Source organism: Trachypithecus francoisi, unplaced genomic scaffold, assembly GCF_009764315.1.
Source record: "Trachypithecus francoisi isolate TF-2019V2 unplaced genomic scaffold, Tfra_2.0 Lachesis_group11, whole genome shotgun sequence".
Classification (NCBI taxonomy): Eukaryota; Metazoa; Chordata; class Mammalia; order Primates; family Cercopithecidae; genus Trachypithecus; species Trachypithecus francoisi.
This window is the reverse complement of record NW_022681456.1, coordinates 8,348,846-8,367,497: the sequence shown is the minus strand read 5'-3', so window position 1 is coordinate 8,367,497 and position 18,652 is coordinate 8,348,846. Positions and strand designations below refer to the sequence as shown.

At 52.3% G+C, this 18,652-nt stretch overlaps 1 protein-coding gene across 7 annotated transcripts in view; it reads right to left on the bottom strand.

Annotated features, from left to right (window-relative positions):
- Nucleotides 1-18,652, bottom strand: part of SCARB1 (scavenger receptor class B member 1) — a 120,068-nt gene that overhangs the window by 25,872 nt on the left and 75,544 nt on the right. For all 7 annotated transcript variants that reach the window (XR_004439501.1, XM_033220132.1, XM_033220133.1 and 4 more), the window contains 6 exons: nt 16,585-16,726; nt 15,815-16,018; nt 13,473-13,568; nt 11,477-11,592; nt 8,749-8,915; nt 740-858 (listed from right to left, as the gene is read on the bottom strand). Coding sequence is in view for 6 of the 7 variants with exons in the window: in XM_033220132.1 (XP_033076023.1) it covers nt 740-858; nt 8,749-8,915; nt 11,477-11,592; nt 13,473-13,568; nt 15,815-16,018; nt 16,585-16,726 (844 nt within the window). In the remaining variant the exon portion in view is untranslated. The remainder of the gene's footprint in view (nt 1-739; nt 859-8,748; nt 8,916-11,476; nt 11,593-13,472; nt 13,569-15,814; nt 16,019-16,584; nt 16,727-18,652) is intronic.

The window sequence follows — 18,652 nt, the reverse complement described above, 5'->3', positions numbered from 1 at the left end:
TTAGCCAGGCATGGTGGCACACGTCTGTAGTCCGGGCTACTAGGGAGGCTGAGGTGGGAGGATCACCTGAACCCAGGGAGGCTGAGGCTGCAGTGAGCCATGATCATGCCACTGCACTCCAGCCTGGGCAATAGAGTGAGACCCTGTCTCAAAAATAATAATAATAATTTTGTTAAAGGCCCATGGGAGAGACCTCAAGTGCCCACTCAGGAAACAGAAAACCACAGATTTCTGAATCAATGGTAGCAGCCACCCAAGCCCACCTGGGCATATTTTACAGAGAACAGAGGCGCCAAGAGAAGAGGCTAGAGGGCTGAAGGCATGTCCTCGGGAGGGCCACATGTCCAGCTCCCTGCTTGCAGACAGAACTTCACACGGGACAAATTCTCTGTGTGATTTATCTGCAAGATATTCCAGGCTCTTCTTGGTACCTGAAGATCTTTATGGTATCTTGACACATCCAGAGAGCTGCCTCCAGCTCACATGTAGGAGACACCCCAGCTGATAAGTTCTAATTAATGTACTGTCTTAGGGCCCATTTATAGAACCCAGTACAGGGATCATAAAACCCATGAACTATGGAGCCGGGGTGAAGGAGGAACTTTGGTGGCTCGAGATTCTAGAAGCCAGGCTTCCCACCACGCAGCCCACAGCAGCTCTGTGCTTGGGAAGACAGGAGGCAGCCAGGTGTGCTCCGACCAGGAATCGCCACTCCCCACAGAGGATGGCAGGGGCTCACCGGGTGGATGTCCAGGAACAAGGAGTGTGCCTCCTGGTTAGGGTGCAGGCCAGTCACCGCTTCTGCCAGGACCGGGTCGGCGTTGAGGAAGTGAGGATGGGAGAGAAACAAGGGAGCACCTAGAAGACAGAGGGGTGGGGAGGGGACATCAGACAAGGACAGTGCATTGGCAGGTCCTGCCAGGCCGTAGGTCTGCACAGAGCTGTGGTCTGCAGAGCACCCCCGTGGCAATGACAAGATAACCAGACAGAGAGGATCCCTTCCTCCATTCTGTAAAAAGCCCCAGGCCCTACCATGAGGGACAAGCTCTGTGCCAGAGAAGGGGTGAGGCAGGAGCCAGTGATTCTGACAGGAGAGACCAAAGGAAGGAAGAGGCCTCTTAACAGCAGCCAGGTGAAGGAGGCCCAGGAAGCACATTCCAGCTGGAAGGGAAGGCAGAAGCACGTGCAGGGAGGGGGAAACGCATGGTGCACGAGGGTGTTAGGGAGGCAGGGACGGACAAGGCCATGCCAGATTTGAACTTGGGTGACAAGGCCATGCCAGATTTGAACTTGGGTGTGGGGAGGGGAGTCTCGAGCACAAGTCAAGGAGCCCACACTGGCCCTTGCAGGCCACGCAGCAACAATCAGAGCTCAGGTGGTCAGGTCTCCCTGCGTCCACAGGAGCGTGTCCTGTAGACACATCTGCTACAAACATGAGCTCAACCTCACCACTGACCAACCAAACCAGGCAAACACTAGCTCACCCTCCGGACAATGGACAACAGGCCTGAAGGACAAGTTAACAAGGAACAGCAAGCGGGCCTCTCTCAAAAGCTCACAAGGGCCAGGTGCCATGGCTTACGCCTGTAATCCCAACACTTTGGGAGGCCTCAGCAGGCAGATCACTTGCACCCAGGAATTGAAGACCAGCCTGGGCAATATGGCAAGACCCCATCTCTACCAAAAAAAAAAAAAAATTAGCTGGGCATGGTGGCACATGCATGTAGTCCCAGCTACTCAGGAGGCTGAGGCAGGAGAATCGCTTCTGCCTCGGAGGTTGAGGCTCCAGTGAGCCATGACTGTGCCACTGCACTCCAGCCTGGGCAACAGAGCAAGATCCTGTCTCAAAAGAAAAAATATATATATTTTTAAAAAGCTCACGAGGATCCAGATGGTGCTAATTCACTGACAGAGCCAACGGGTGGTGACCAGGGGCTGGGGAGGGGGCAGGGAGTAACTTCTGAGGAGTCTGGGTCACCTTTTAGGGTGACAGAAATGTTTCGGAACGAGATACAGGTGATGGCTGCACAACCTTGTGACCCTGCTAAATGCCACCGAATCGTTCACTTTAAAATAGTTAATTTTATGTTACAAGAATTTTGCCTCAATAAGAAAGGAAAACAAAACAAAAAAAAACCCGAATCAGAGGCCGGGCATGGTGGCTCATGCCTGTAATCCCGGCACTTTGGGAGGCCGAGGTGGGTGGATCACCTGAGGTCAGAAGTTCAAGACCAGCCTGGTCAACATGGTGAAACCCCATCTCTACTATCTCTGCTTTTCTTAGCAAAGTCAGGCACTGGTTTGAAATAAAAGCTGGGATTATCGATGTCAGGCTTCCTCTTTCTCAGTCCTTGTGCATCCCTGCCCTTAAGGTTTCTCAAGCATCATTCATCCCAGTACCTTTCAATTTCATCACATCTGAATGCCCCCTGCACTGTTATATAATGTGCTGCTCTGAAACAACTGCCAGCACCTTCCTTAAATCTCTGTTTTTGTTTTTGTTTTTTTTGAGACGGAGTCTCGCTCTGTTGCCCAGGCTGGAGTGCAGTGGCCGGATCTCAGCTCACTGCAAGTTCCGCCTCCCGGGTTTACGCCATTCTCCTGCCTCAGCCTCCCGAGTAGCTGGGACTACAGGCGCCGCCACCACGCCCGGCTAGTTTTTTGTATTTTTTTAGTAGAGACGAGGTTTCACCGTGTTAGCCAGGATGGTCTCGATCTCCTGACCTCGTGATCCACCCGTCTCGGCCTCCCAAAGTGCTGGGATTACAGGCTTGAGCCACCGCGCCCGGCCAAATCTCCGTATTTTAAAGTGAAGCTTTACAGCTGTGCAAACACTTGCCGCAATTAGAAAGTACATATTTGGGCCAGGCACTGTGGCTTACACCTGTAATCGCAGCACTTTGGGAGGCCGAGGCAGGCAGATCACTTGAGGTCAGAAGTTCAAGACCAGCCTGGGCAACATGGTGAGACCCCCGTCTCTACTAAAAATACAAAAATTAGCCGAGCATGGTATGGGCCTGAAATCCCAGCTACTCGGGAGGCTGAGGCAGGAGAATTGCTTGAACCCGGGAGGCAGAGGTTGTGGAGGCTGCAGTGAGCTGAGATCGCATCACTGCACTCCAGCCTGGACGATAGTCTCCAGAGGTTGCAGTAAGCCAAGATTGCACCAATGCAATCCAGCCTCAGCGACAGAGCAAGACTGTGTCTCAAAAAAAAAAGAAAAGAAAAGAAAAAAGGGACATATTTGAATAAACACTGTGAAAAATAATGATGTTGTAAGTTCTAACTAGAACCTGTTACTGCACGAGGCTTTAACTGGGAGCCCTGCTCTTTTTCTGTTAAAAGAAAAAATAAAAAAGATTGATGAGTGTAGAAGGCTCTTCAAGTCCTCAGCATCAACAGAGACCTTCTCCTGCACGTGATGGCAAGGAGGAAAAGAGGATGGACCCAGAAGCTCTCTCTCACCTCCTTGGACCTTCTGAAGCCATCCCAAGCACCCGCAGGGACAGTGTCTTCCACAATTTGGAAAACGCTCTTCTCATAGCCACGGAGCCAGACTCTGGAGGAATCTCAAACAAGCCCTGGCCTACCCACAGCCCCAGGTGGAGACTGAGGTGGGATGAGGCAACTTGTCAGCCCCCGCCCTTATTTCAGAGGCTGAGCCTGCATGGACCCATGCACGTGTTTCTTCCAATTTTATTACCAAACACACCGAGAGAGATCTTCCCAGCAATAAGTGGTAATTAATTTATAGCTTTATGGCATACCTAGCCAGACATAATTGCTCAGGATTGCCACGGATGATAATTAGTTGGCTCTATGAGGCAAGTCGGACACCCTCACGCAACAAGGAGGTTTGAGATGAGGGAGTTGCCTGAGTCCAACAGATTTCAAGGCCCAGAAAGGCAAAGGCATGGGTACCTTTACTCTTTAGATAACATGCCACAGAAACACAGACACAGGTGCTCCAAATGACACGTGTGCACCACGAATGCCCACGATGGAACACCACACAGCAATGAAGAGGAGGAGCTGCAACCACCCACAACGTCACAGACAAATCGCACCACGGTGCTAAGGGGTGCACAGGCCAGAAAAGGAGGGAAAGGAATCTAGTTTTATGGGCTATTCACAGGAAGATGCAAACCAGCTGAGCTCTGGGGCTGGACGCCAGGGCGGTGGGAGGACCGCGAGGGGCATCCAGGGCCGTCATGTCTGTTTCTCGGTCAGGGTGCTGGCCACGTGGTGCATTCACTTTGTGAAGTTTCAAACTGCACACGTCAGCCAGGCGCAGCAGTTCATGCCTGTAATCTCAGCACTTTGGGTGGGAGGATCGCCTGAGTCCAGGACTTCAAGACTAGCCTGGGCAATATGGTGAGACCCCGTCTCTAAAGAAAATTTAAAAATCAGCTGGGCATGGTAGCAACCACCTGTAGTCCCAGCTACTTGGGAGGCTGAAGTAAGAGGACCAATTGAGTGACGGAGGTCAGGCTGCTGTGAGCCGTGATGGCACCACTGCACTCCAGCCTGGGCGACAGTGATACCCTGTCTCAAAAAAAAAACAAAGCAAAAAACCCCCAAAACTGCATGAGTCATCTGGGAACTTATTTGTATCTATGTATATTTTATTTAGAAGCAAGAACTAAGCCCAGGCAAGACGGCACAACCCCATCTCTACAAAACAATTTCAAAATAAGATCAAATACATTAGCCAGGTGTGGTGGTGTGCACCTGTGCTCCCAGCTACCTGGGAGGCTGAGGTCAGAGAATCATTTGTGCCCAGGAGGTCAAGGCTGCTGTGAGCTGTGATTGCACTACTGCACTTGAGCCTGGGCAACAGAGTGAAACCCTATCTCAAAAACATAAATAAAGAAAAGAAAAAACTTTACTTAAATAAGTATTTTAAAATTCCCTTGTGCTTTTGAAAGAGAAGGCAGGGCACACCTCGTCCCAAGCCCTTGGAGGGGATGACATGTCATTTCTCTCCCTTCTCCTGGTACCTACACCCCTACTTAGACCTTCCCTACTTTCAGCCTTGTGCTTCGAGTGTGGCCAGCTCACCCAGGAGCCAGCTGATCATGTGACACAAGCCTGGCCAATCAGCCTAGTCCACCTCAGCTACCGTGATTGGTTTACAGCTGGGCATGGGTGCCAGGCAGACCAATTAGAGCAAAACCTGGAACTTCTGCTAGAGTGAAGGAAACATAGATGGCCCCCTTTCTGCAGGACTCGGAGCTGGGCGGAGGTGAGCTGGAGCCTCCACAGGCAGCCAGGAGGGAAAGCCTGCTTGGCAGCAAAGCCAGTCCAGCAGAAAACTGAGCTGGGACTTGGCAGAGGCAGGTTCCAGGCAACATCTAAGTTCTGGTTTTGTGCCTAATACAGGGATCTGCCCTGGAATTTTTCATTACGCAAACCAAGAAGTACCCTTTTGTTCTAAATCAAGTGGAGTCCAGCATCTGCCACTGCGATAGTTGCTGTAGCACACCTATTGGGTGTGTAACATCCTCAACCTTACTAGCAGAAATCCCCGCTGATACCAGCAAAGAATGAAGCAAGCAAGGCCATTGCCCAGGCGGGTCAGACAGGACAGGAGGCAGCGGCGGGCGACCCCGGCCCCAGCTCCAAACCATCTGCTCACAGGCTGCTCCATTCTGCCTGAAATGAGGGAAACATCCAGTCTGTTCACAGTCCCTCCTCCTGACTCCCGCCGCAGACCAGTCCTTTCGAGTCGCTGTCTCCAGCTAGAGGACGGGGCTTCAACCAAAAAGGCTCCCAGAAGGCAAGACACAGTCAAATAGAGAGCCGCTTCCAGTCCTACCAACCCTGTGACCTTGGTCGCATCCAGCCTCAGGCCTCGATTTCCTACGTACAGAACACACTCACCATCCCTATATTCAAATACTGTATGAGTATCCGTTACATGCGGGGCACAGCTCTAGAAGCTAAGAATAAAACCAAGAAGAGGAGCTTGGGGCCCTGACTCCAGGGATGACAGTGAATGGAAAGGGCAATGAAGAAGAAGATAAAACCCACAGTCCATGATTTCAGGGAGCAATGAGCACCAAGAAGACAAGAGGAAGCCATAGGGAGCAGCAGGCAGGAGAGGGGGCAACTTTAGAACAGGAAATCAGAGGAGGCCTCCTGGAGGAGGTGGCATTTGCATGCAGACCAAAGAAGGTGAGGGATGAGCCACTCAGAAGTCCAGATAAAGAGCTCTCCAAGCAGGCGCAGCAGCCCACACAAAGGCCCTGAGGCAGCACTGACCTTGGTATATTTTAGAAAAAGGGTGAAGCCATCAGGGCTGGAGAATAATGAACAGGGGACGTGTCGGGAGAAATGAAGTCAGAGAGGCCAGCGGGGGCTGGATGCTTCAGAGAAGTCGGTAGGGGCTGGATCCTGCAGGGCCCAGGGCCATGGGAGGAGTTTGGACTTCACTATGAATACAGACAGAGCTGCCAGACATTTTGAGAGTACAGTGGCAATCTCCATTTTTTTTTTTGAGATGGGTCTTGCTCTGTTGCCCAGGCTGAAGTGCAGTGGGGTGATCTCAGCTCACTGCAGCCTCGACCTTTGGGCTTAGGCCATCCTTCCACCCCAGCCTTCCACGTAGCTAGGACTACAGGCGTGCACCACTATGCCTAATTTTTTTTTTTTTTTTCTAGAAAGAGGTCTTGCTGTATCGCCCAGGCTGGTCTTGAACTCTTGGCCTGAAGTGATCCTCCCACCTTGGCCTCTCACATGGTTGTGATTACGGATGTGAGCCACCATACCCAGCCGGCATTGTTAAAAGATCACTTGGCTGCTGTTGGGAGTGCTACAGAACTTCCTATGATGACGGAAATGTTCTCTATCTGTGCTATCCAAGACACTAGCTGCTAGACACACATAGCATATAAGCATTTAACTTCCGGCCACTGCAACCAAGGAACTGCCTTTTAATTTGATTTTGTTTAAATCAATTTCAATTTAAACAGCCACAAGAGGCCAGCAGTGACCGCACTGGATGGTCTAGGGGATGGATGGTATGGCGGCAATGCTGCGTTGAGGGATGAGCTACTGAAAGGACTGGATCACCAGGAAGGACGTGTCCATGGGCTGGATAATGAGGCGGGGGGTTGGGGTGGGTGGCAAGAGAGAGGAAGGAGTGAGGACTCAACCTGGAGGTAAAGCCATCTGGGCTTGTTGACACACTGGAAGAGCCGGGTGAGGACAGGGAATCAAACTGACACCCGAGGGTCCAAATTGAGCAACTTGAGGCGGGGGTGCCTCAGGGACTGGCACACAATTGAGACACAACAACAATGTCAGGGGACACGACTCTAGCAGCAATCATCACATCTGCCTAGCCGCCCACACCGCGGAACAAGAGGATGTTATGTAACACACAGACCCTCGCCAGCCTCTTTTCATCTCAGAATGGGTGAAGGGTCCTTCCCACCAAGCCTCACTCTCAAGTTCCAAATCACGGTGTGGGAGGGCAGAGGAACAGCCCCCTAGACACGTCCATGCCCTAAGCCCCAGAACCCATGGCTATGCCAGGTCACAGGGCAAAGGGGCACTGGGCCTGCTCAGAAGCTGCCTTGAAGGCTCAGAAATTGGGCCAGACACAGTAGTTCACACCTGTAATCCCACTGCTTTAACAGGCAGAGGCAGGTGGCTCACTTGAGGCCAGGTGTTTGAAACCAGCCTGGGCAGCATGGTGAGACAACATCGCTACAAAGAGTTTACAAAAATAAAATGAGCTAGGTATCGTGGCCCACACCTGCGGTCCCAGTTACTCAGGAGGCTGAGGCAGGAGGATTGCTTGAGCCCATGAGGTCAAGGCTGCAGTGAGCTATAATCGCACCACTATACTCCAGCTCCAGGCTACAGAGTGATACCTTGTCTCAAAAAATAAAAATAGGCCAGGCGCGGTGGCTCACACCTGTAATCCCAGAACTTTGGGAGGCCAAGGCAGGCGGATCACTTGAGGTCAGGAGTTCAAGACCAGCCTGGGCAACATGGTGAAACCCCATCTCTACCAAAAATACAAAAAATTAGCCAGCTGTGGTGGCGCACACCTGTGGTCCCAGATACTCGGGAGGCTGAGGTGGGAGGATCACTTGAGCCTGGGAGGAGGAGGTTGCAGTGAGCTGAAATGGCACCACTGCATCCAACCTGGGTGACAGAGTGAGAGTCTGTCTCAAAAAAAATAAATACATAAACAAGATGGGGAGATTGTCCTGCGGCATCCAGGGGAGCACGATGTGGTCTTAAGGGTCCTTAGAACTGGAAGAGGGGGCAGAAGAGGGAGCAGAGGAAGAGATTTGAGGATAGAGTGGATCAGAAGGATGCTGTGTTGCTGGCCTCAAAGGTGGAAGAAGGGCCCAGGAGCCAAGAAACACAGAGAGGCCTCTAGAAGCCAGAAAAGGCTGATGAAGATTTTCCTAGAGCCTCCAGAAGGAACACAGCCTCCTTGATCTGAGTGCAGTGAGAGCCACGCGGACTTCTGAACTACAGAACTGCAAGATAACCAGTGTGTGTTGTTCTAAGCCATGAAGTTCATGGCAATTTATTGTGGTAGCAACTAATAGACCTGGCATTTCTTCCTTTTCAAATCATCTTCCTGCAGCCTCGTTATCTTCAGCCTAATGGGATTATCAAGAGTACAGAGGCCAGAGATTCAGCAGACAGCACGGGGCAGATAAACCCTCAGCTGGCCCCACCCTCGCACCCTCCCGCCATCCCAGCACAGGGGACAGCACGTACTGAACCTGCAGGTGCTGACGTTCTGAATTCCAGACTCCAGGCACGGGCAGAAGCCTTGGTTGGGTGGGTAGATGGACCCATTGGCAAACAGGGTTTTGGGAGCCACGAAGCGATAGGTAGGGATGCCTTCAAACACCCCTGGCTCCTTGTACATTAGCTTCATGGACCTGCAGGGGACAGACAGGGTGAGAGGGGACACCCAAACCCGGCGGCCAGAGCCAGGCCCTGCCGAATGCTGCCAAGATCCAGTTATTTCTCCCCATGGGCGCTACCACCTCCGGGTCGAAACCACCCCCATCTCTCACCCAGGTAGCTGCAGCGGCCTCCTAACGGGCCTCTCTGCTCCGACTCTGCCTCCCTACCCACACCAATGTATTAGCCACAGCCAGATGGAGTTTTACAAAAGAACAGAGGCCAGGCATTATGGCTCACACCTGTAATCCCAGCACTTTGGGAGGCCGAGGTGGGAGGATCACTTGAGCCCAGGAGTTCGAGACCAGCCTGGGGAATATGGTGAAACCCAGTCTCTAAAACACAAAAATTGTTTTTGAAAGTTATGAAATCAAAAAAAGAACAGAATATATCATGCCCCTGCTGAAAACCTGTGACCCTTTCTAGTCTAACCTACCAATAGGATTCATTGTCCTTATCTAGCCCCTGCATCCGCTCTACTCAGCCCTGCCTCACCTTCCTGTGCCCAGGGCCTCCCTGCAGTTCCTAAGCACACTCACTCCTCCCCCAGGCCCTCTGCATCGCTGCTCCCTCTGCCTAAGACCAGTCTCCTCTCGCATCTTCATCCACCAGACTTCAGCCCTTCAGTCAGATCTCAGTTCAGCTGTCACTTCCTCTGGTGGCAGCACCGTCGCCCACACCCACTCCATCCACCCTCCATCCGTTTATGCTCCTGCACTTTCTCAAAAGCACTTCTGAACTTGAACATGCACTGTGCTACCCACTCTGTCCACGACAGCCACTCAGCACACGTGGCTGTCCATCCTGCCCTTGACATGGGGCAAGTCCAAATTGGGATGCAAGTGTAAAATACATTCCAGATTTCTGGCCGGGCGCGATGGCTCAAGCCTGTAATCCCAGCACTTTGGGAGGCCGAGACGGGCGGATCACAAGGTCAGGAGATCGAGACCATTCTGGCTAACACAGTGAAACCCCGTCTCTACTAAAAAAATACAAAAAACTAGTCGGGCGAGGTGGCGGGCGCCTGTAGTCCCAGCTACTCGGGAGGCGGAGGCAGGAGAAGGGCGTAAACCCGGGAGGCGGAGCTTGCAGTGAGCTGAGATCCGGCCACTGCACTCCAGCCCCGGTGACAGAGCAAGACTCCGTCTCAAAAAAAAAAAAAAAAAAAAAAAATACATTCCAGATTTCTAACACTTGCTAGCAAAAAAAAAACAAAAAAAAAACTCATCAATAACACTTGAAATGATCCTATTTTTGATATACGAGGTCAAATAAAATACATTATTAAAAATAATTTCACCAATTTCTTGTTACTTGTATTAATGCAGCCACTAAAAAATTTTAAATTGCATGTGTGCCTTGCATATTTTGATTTATAGGAAAATGCCAGCTTAGATAATAGTATTATGTCAATGTCAAATTTCCTCATTTCGATAACAGCATTGTGGTTATGTAAGAAAATGTCCTCATTTCTGGAAAACACCCACTAAGTATTTGGATGTAAGGGGGCACACAGCCTCCAACCTATTCTCAGATGGTTCAGGAAAACGACACTTACGAGAGGAGGGGATGGGGGGCTTGACACAGCTAGTGAACCTGGGTGAAGGGGACACGGGGGCCACTTATATTTCTCATGCAACTTTTCTTTAAGTTTAAAATTTAGCTTTTAAAAAGTCAGTTGGGTCCGGTGGCTCACACCTGCAATCCCAGCACTTTGGGAGACTGAAGCAGGAGGATCCCTTGAGGCCAGGAGTTCAAGACTAGCCTGGGCCACATAGTGAGACCCCCCCCATCTCTAAAAAATAAAATAAATAAATAAGTAATAACTTAAAACAGTAAAAAGTGGCCACACAGAGCAAAAGCACTGTCACTCTCTGACACTCTAGTGTTTGTGCATTTGCCTGAGTTGCCCTGATAGGACGCAACCTCCTGGAGAGCAGAGACTTGGCCCACCCTCTCACTGCCGGGCACCTGGCACACAGGGTTTGCTGCAAGGGCAGATAAATCAAGATCCACATGAGTGATTTCCCAAGTACAGGACTTTTCCAGAGTGACCAGAATGGAACAAGACAGAGCAAGGCCTCCAGAAAACGGCCACAGGAGCCACCCACTGTCTACCCTTACCTCACAACTGGGACCATGGGACACAGAGCTAAGCCTGAAGGGGCCAAGCAGAGCTAGCTATGTCTCAGCACCCAGATGGTCGCGGGGGCCACCAGCCAGACGCCAGGGGCAGCCCACCTCTCGCCTCCATTTCATGGCCCCCTGTGACCTTGACATGTCCTGCCCCCTCCTCCCAGTCCAGCACCACCTGGCTCCAAACCACCAGCAGCAGCCTCTCTTTGGGCCGTGCAGAGGCACTGGCAGCTGGAGTTTGGCTCTTGGTGGTGTGGCCAAAGAATATTCAAGCTGGTGCCAAGGGCTACTGAGTCAAATCTACGATGAGTCAAATGCTTTCCAAGTGCACAGCCAGCACCACAGAATTTGCCCATGAGCTGCCCAGGAAACCCAGACGGCCCCGCGTCCCAGTGATTACCGGCAGGCCTCAGGGCTGTAGAACTCCAGCGAGGACTCAGGAGTCATGAAGGGCGGCCACATTTGCCCAGAAGTTCCATTGATCATGTTGCACTGATCGGAATGCCAGAAGTCAACCTGCGGGGAAGCATCCAGACCAGACCCCTCAGTGGGGCCAAGGCCCCTTAAAAAGACCTCTCAGGTGCCGCACACCTAACTCACCCTGGTGCACACATGGCCACTCAATTCGCAATACTGGCACGGTGGGAAGCTGGCAGGCTGTGTAGACAGACAGACAGAATGCCTACCACAGCTTCCCACTCCCAGACCTCTGAATGTGTAACTTTGCTGGGGACTCAGTTCTTTCATCTGCAAAACAGGCCTCTCACCCACATCTCCAGCCTCAATCTGGAAAGAAGTGCGGTGAGCAGCTGGGGTGACAGGTGGGGCGCGGTTGTGCTCAGCCCTCAGAGAGGAAGTCAATAGGCACCTCCTAAAAAAAAAATCGGCACACAGGCAAACTACTTAAAATCATAATGGTGGCCACCACCAGGCAACCCCGAAACAGAACCCATCAGGTTAACTGCCTCTGAGGAGCGAGACCCAGACTCGACAAATCCAACTGCTCACTTTCCAATCTTCCGCATGATGAGGAGGTTTCAAATCACGTGCACATGTACAGTATATTGGAATATACAAGCCACAATGAAGGTGAACTCCATCTATCATGAATGGCTACTGCCGGTTGCAGATGGTGATTCTGGCCACTCTGGGCACTGGTTGGGGTACGATTTGTCCCCAGCCCTCAGGGGCTTTGCAGTAACTACCACGGGGAGCGGGTAGTGGGAAATCACACAATCATTTTCACGCATATTGAGAAAAGGTCACGAAGGTGAAAAAAGCAAGTTGCAAAACAATGCACGTAGTATGATTTCATGATGTTCAAAGAGGAAACAATTCCATATTTCTCTGTGTACATACAGACGTGCACATGGGTAAAAACAGACGGGAAGAATATATCCCAAACTGGTAACTGTGGGTTTCCTCTGGGGCGAGGGGTAGGGGTGGGAGGTGATACTGAGGGCACTTGTCTCTCTCTCGTATTATTTTGTAATGTGAATCTCTTTTCTTTTTTTTTGGAGACTGAGTTTCACTCTTCTCACTGAGGCTGCAGTACAATGGCACAATCTCAGCTCACCGCAACCTTCACCTCCCGGGTTCAAGTGATTCTCCTGCCTTAGCTCATGAGTAGCTGAGATTACAGTCATGCACCACCAAGCCCGGCTAATTTTTTGTATTTTAGTAGAGACGGGGTTTTGTCATGCTGGTCAGGCTGGTCTCGAACTCCTGACCTCAGGTGATCTGCCTGCCTTGGCCTCCCGAAGTGCTGGGATTACAGGCATGAGCCATGGTGCCCGGCTTTCAAAACATTTTTGTAAGTAAAGAACCGAAAAGGGCCGGGCGCGGTGGCTCAAGCCTGTAATCCCAGCACTTTGGGAGGCCGAGACGGGTGGATCACGAGGTCAGGAGATCGAGACCATCCTGGCTAACACGGTGAAACCCCGTCTCTACTAAAAAAAAAAATACAAAAAAACTAGCCGGGTGAGGTGGCGGGCGCCTGTAGTCCCAGCTACTCGGGAGGCTGAGGCAGGAGAATGGCGTAAACCCGGGAGGCGGAGCTTGCAGTGAGCTGAGATCCGGCCACTGTACTCCAGTCCGGGCGACAGAGCGAGACTCCGCCTCAAAAAAAAAAAAAAAAAAAAGAACTGAAAAGAAGAAAGCACTCCATTCCCAGCAGATGCCAGGTGCTCAGTAAGAAGCACTAACCCCTCCTGCCCCTCTGGCTGGTCAAGATTTAACCAGAGGTAAAATCCCTTCTCCAACTCTGAGAGTGTTCATCCTCCCAGCACCCTCTTCATGACAAAGGAAGAAGCAGCCCTGTGGTCCCTGCCATTCCCAAGCAGCCACGGCCCGGCCCACCCTCCCCTCTCCAGGGGCCTTTGCCTCTCACCCCTCACCTTGCTCAGCCCATTCCACTTGTCCACGAAGTGGATCCTGCTGATGTTCTGGACTCCCGTGAACACCGTAAAGAGCCCAGAGTCAGAGTTGTTGAGCTGCAGACAGAGCAGGGAACAGCATCGTTAAGGCTCAGGCCTACTATTGAGCTCGCCTCGTCTGAACATTCTGGGCTGAGCCCTCCTCCCCCTCCACCAGAAGGAAAGGGCCCCCAGCATCTGGTTCACTGCCACATGCCCAGTGTCTGGGGACTGAGAGGAGGCTTGGGAGCTTTCTAGGAGGAACAGTCCCGGGTTCTATGGCTGCAGTGTTCCACCCTCCCTTCCTAACTCTGGGAGAGCCTAGCTTTCTTCCCAGGTGAATGGCAGATCACCCCCACCATACCCTACTCCAGCATAAAATAAAACGTGGCCAGGTCAGCTCCCTGAGCAATGAAAAAGGAGAAGTGGCATGTCACTTGGGGGGACGCTTTAAGGACTGTGCACACGCCTTTCACCAGGCTCTCTGCCACTGCTATAGCAGCCAAGGAGGTGTGTGTCAAGACAGCCTCCCTCAGCCTGGGTCCCCAAGTGACTACCACAAGCGAGGGTGCCCCAGTCACCCACACTGGACGTGGAGTGCAAGCAAAGGAGTAAGTCCTGGTTGTTCTAAGTCACGGAGATTCTGGGGCTGCCTATTATAGCAGCACAACCTGGCCTGTCCTGACTGTCACAGTTTGTGGGGCATTTCTTGATGGGGGCCCAGGCTTTGGTGCTCTGAGAGCATTTCCCAGAAGCTGGTTTCTAATCCCAAAGGCATGCAAAGCACAAAATGGTCTCAGTGACTAAAGGAAATATCTGGAAGTGCTTTGCAGGGTGAAGCACACTGAGGAGCTCCAAGGTTGCCCGGCCAAGTGGCTGCACCCATCACAGACCTCCAGGGCAGGACCCAGCACAAGTCCCTGGCCCAGCCTCCCGTGTGTGTCTGTCACCTGCCCATGTGGAGCCAAGAATAACCAGAGCCACTACAAAGGGAAGAATTAAAGGGGCTCATATGCAAAAAGGGCCAGGTACGGTGCCCTGGGCACAGTAAGAGCTCAAAATGCTGGTCCTTATTTCCATTATTATTGTTATTATTAATAAATCATCACTCAACAGGATCCCTAAATGATCGTGATAATGGATAGAGAGCATCAGAAACTGCAAGTTACTACCCAAAGCCCACTCTCTCCTTACTCCTTCATAACAAAACCCAAACCGTACTCAGAGTATCAGCACACCCAGCTAAAAGGCTACCTTTCCAGCTTCCCCTGGAGCTAGCTGTGGCCACATGACTCAGTTCTGGCTAATAGAAAGCAAGAGCAAGTGGACATTGGTTTTCTTCCGCCCTAAGAGGGAGGCAACTGGGACATGCTGTTTTACCCCCAATTCCTCCATCTGCTCCCCAAAGCCTCACCAATTCTTCCTTCCTGCTGTGCTACCTGGAATGTGATGTGATCGCTGACACTCTAGCAGCCAAGTTGGACGATGAGGTTATCTTGAGGATGAAAACCACATGCCAAGGATGGCAGAGCAGAGTAGTAGAAGGCTTCCAGATCACTGAAGACCATGAAGTCACCACACCGACACTGAACAGCCTACCGCTAGACTATTCTTGTGAGGTTTTCATTATATGTGGTCAAACGTAGATTATACTAAACTAGGGACTTTGTAATAACTTTCATTTGCAAAGCACTTCAGGATTTACAAGATGCTTTTACAGAATCATGCCACTTAGCCCAAACTTGCTAATTTACCCACACAACAAGAGCCCGTCACCCTTGACAAAAACATACTATCTATGACATGCAGCACCACAATATCCCCCCCAGCACTCTACCCTGATCAACAGAGACCAGAGAGATGGCTGAGGCTGGAGCAGTCGCCAGAACTCATTGAAACCTGCAGTGAGGGAGCCAAGGTCAGGGTAGACCCTCCACAGACGAGATGTTGGCTCCAAAGCCCAATCAGTGACCCTACCAGGTTGCCAGGAGTCAAGATTAAGAGTCAGCTTGTGATCTTACTCCCAAGCAGCCACGCCCCCTTCTTCCGGCAAAGCCTCCAATTTGCTAAGCTAAGGCCCAATCACATCATTTGAGCCTGGATCAAGCTGTACCTGAATCCAATCCTAGCATTTTCAGTTCCATGAGCCCCAACATTCCCCATTTCACTTAAGCCAGTTTGAGTCAGGTTCTCAGCCACTTATAACCCATAGCCACTAGACCCCCAGCCAGCTACAAAGCAAGCTGGTGACCAGTGTCCAGGCTGTGTGAGGGGAAGACAGGACACAGGCCTGAATCTTTGGCTTCTCACCAGGCCACACGTACCTCAGCAAATAATCCGAACTTGTCCTTGAAGGGGAACATGCCTGGAAAGTACTTGTTGATGAGGTTCACAAGGGGGTCCTGGTAGCCCCACATGATCTCACTCACAGTGCGGTTCATGAAGGCACGTTCGCCGAGGGTGGTGAACGCCAAGGTCATGATGAGCTTCAGGGTCATGGGCTTATTCTCCATCATCACCGCCGCACTCTGCAAGGCAAAGGGACACTAGTGTCAGAGGCTGGAGGTGGCTGGCCCATCCGCCCTCAGCCCCAGCTGGACCTCACAGCAAAGAGCCCATGAAGGGAAATGCTGGGGTGCAGGAGGCCCCTGGAGTGGCCACGTGGGGCGTCCGGGACACCAGAACCACCCTCTGCTCCTCCAGTGCCAAGGCCACATGTGCTCCCAAGGACCCCTTCTGCCCCTCGCACCCCACTGGACTCAGGCTGAGTGAACTCCAGCCCCAGTCCCAGAGGTGGGCCTGTGGCTGAGCCCCCAACAAGACAGCCCCTTTTGGAGATCTCAGAAATGTAAATTGAAAAGGAAAAAAAAATAGTTTGGCCAGGACTTCCAAACCAAGACAGGTGGACCCACCTGGGAAACTCAGAACCCACGAGGGGTGGTGGAGACAGCACAGGGCCGAGAGCCACCCACCAGGCGTGAGTCCTCACACTCCGACCACCTCAGAGACTGCTCTCTGCACAAGGGGCAGGCGGGAGGAGAAACAGGGGACGAGGCCAGGGTGTGAGGCGGCGCGGGCCACAGGGCATCCTCACCAAGACCAGGATGTTGGGCATGACGATGTAGTCACTCTCCGAGCCGTGGGACTTGGAGGGCTCGAACTGGAACGTGCGGTACTCGAGGAAGGACACGGTGTCGTTGTTGTTGAAGGTGATGTTGGTCTTGTGCCTGAACTCCCTGTGGGGGAAACCGGTGGGTCAGACGCCTCGTCCTGCTGGGTGGGGTGCTTCCCTTGTGCTCGCCTGCAGTGCCTGCCTGGGAAGCAGGGGCCCTGGACGTCTGTGCACACCTCCAGCCCCACAGCCAGAGCTGAGCTCGGCCCCTCCGCCAAATCTGTCCCTCCCTGCGCCTGCCCACTGCAGGACACGGTGTTGCCACCCAGCCGGCCTCGTTCTGCTCTCCCTCACCCAACACGGCCATTGCCTCTCCATCTAGAGAAGGAAGTAATCACAAGCCCTACTTCAGGGGGCAGCTGTGGGGATTAAACACTCCCCACAGTAAAGCAATCAGATACCTGGAAAGCAATCAACACAGCCGCCAGGTGCAGAGAAAGCAAGAGGTAAACACTGGCTGCCGTGACTGTTGCCACTGCTGTCATTATGATCTCTCATCTCTCCAAGCCATCTCCACCATCCAGAAGAATCTTTGAAAAATGGAAATCAGGTCGGGAGTGGTGGCTCATGCCTGTAATCCCAGCACTTTGGGAGGCCGAGGTGGGCGGATCACCGGATGTCAGGAGTTCAAGACCAGCCTGGCCAACATGGTGAAACCCCGTCTCTACTAAAAATACAAAAATAGCCAGGCACAGTGGCTCAAGCCTGTAATCCCAGCACTTTGGGAGGCTGAGACGGGCGGATCACGAGGTCAGGAGATCGAGACCATCCTGGCTAACACGGTGAAACCCCGTCTCTACTAAAAAATACAAAAAACTAGCTGGGCGAGGTGGCGGGCGCCTGTAGTCCCAGCTACTCGGGAGGCTGAGGCAGGAGAATGGCATAAACCCGGGAGGCGGAGCTTGCAGTGAGCCGAGATCCGGCCACTGCACTCCAGCCTGGGCGACAGAGCGAGACTCCGTCTCAAAAAAAAAAAAAAAAAAATACAAAAATTAGCTGGGCATGGTAGCAGATGCCTGTAATCCCAGTTACTCGGGAGGCTGAGGCAGGAGAATCGCTTAAACCTGAGGGGCGGAGGTTGCAGTGAGTCGAGACCGCGCCACTGCACTCCAACCTGGATGAGAGAGAGACTCCGCCTCAAAAAAAAAAAAAAAAGTGGAAATCAGATCGTGCCATGCTCTGGACCACAACCCCACTTTGCATGCAGGTTAAAATCAGGCTTCTAACGCGACCTCTGAGGACCTCAGCAAGGCTCAGGCCTCGTCTCTCCACTGTCTCCCTCCCTCGTAACCCCAGCCACACAGGCTCTGTTACCAGCCTTCAGACCTTTGGACATGCTCTGCCCGGGACTCTCTCTCCCCAGGGCCTCTTCCCACCATGCAGGTCCAGTGAATGTCCCTTGCAGAGGTGCTCCCAACCCTCCAGTCAGACCGAGCCCCATGGCCGCCCTCCCTCCTGCACTCCGGCTTCACACTGTTTTGTCTGCACAACACTGATGGCTGCCTGATTTCCCCTTATTTGTCCACTTCTTTACTCTCTCCCCATCAGAATGTCAGCTTGGTGAGGCAGGGCCTTGGTCTGCCTGCGCCCCCAGCACACAGGAGGTGCTCAATCAGTGCTCACAGAATGAAGGAGTATAGAGAGCTTTGGCATTTTTACCCATTCTGTCCGCCGCTGGGTCCCCTGTGCTTAGAATGGCAGCCAACACCTAGTAGGTGCTCAATAAACATTTGTTAAATGAACGAGCGAATGAGTGAATGAGTGAATGGGATGCAGCAGCTGACTCATGTTTCCTACTCCCAAACCTCAGGCACATTTGCTAGGTTTTCATCTTGGCCTTCCCAGAACCAAACTGTGGGTCTCCAACAGCGGGACCACCCTCTGCCCACCCCATCCCTGGAACACCACGTGCCGGGAGCAAGTCAGCTCTCCTCTCGGAGCCCCTACTCCTCCGCCTGTGAACGGGGACGCGGGGGTGTGGAGGAGGGGA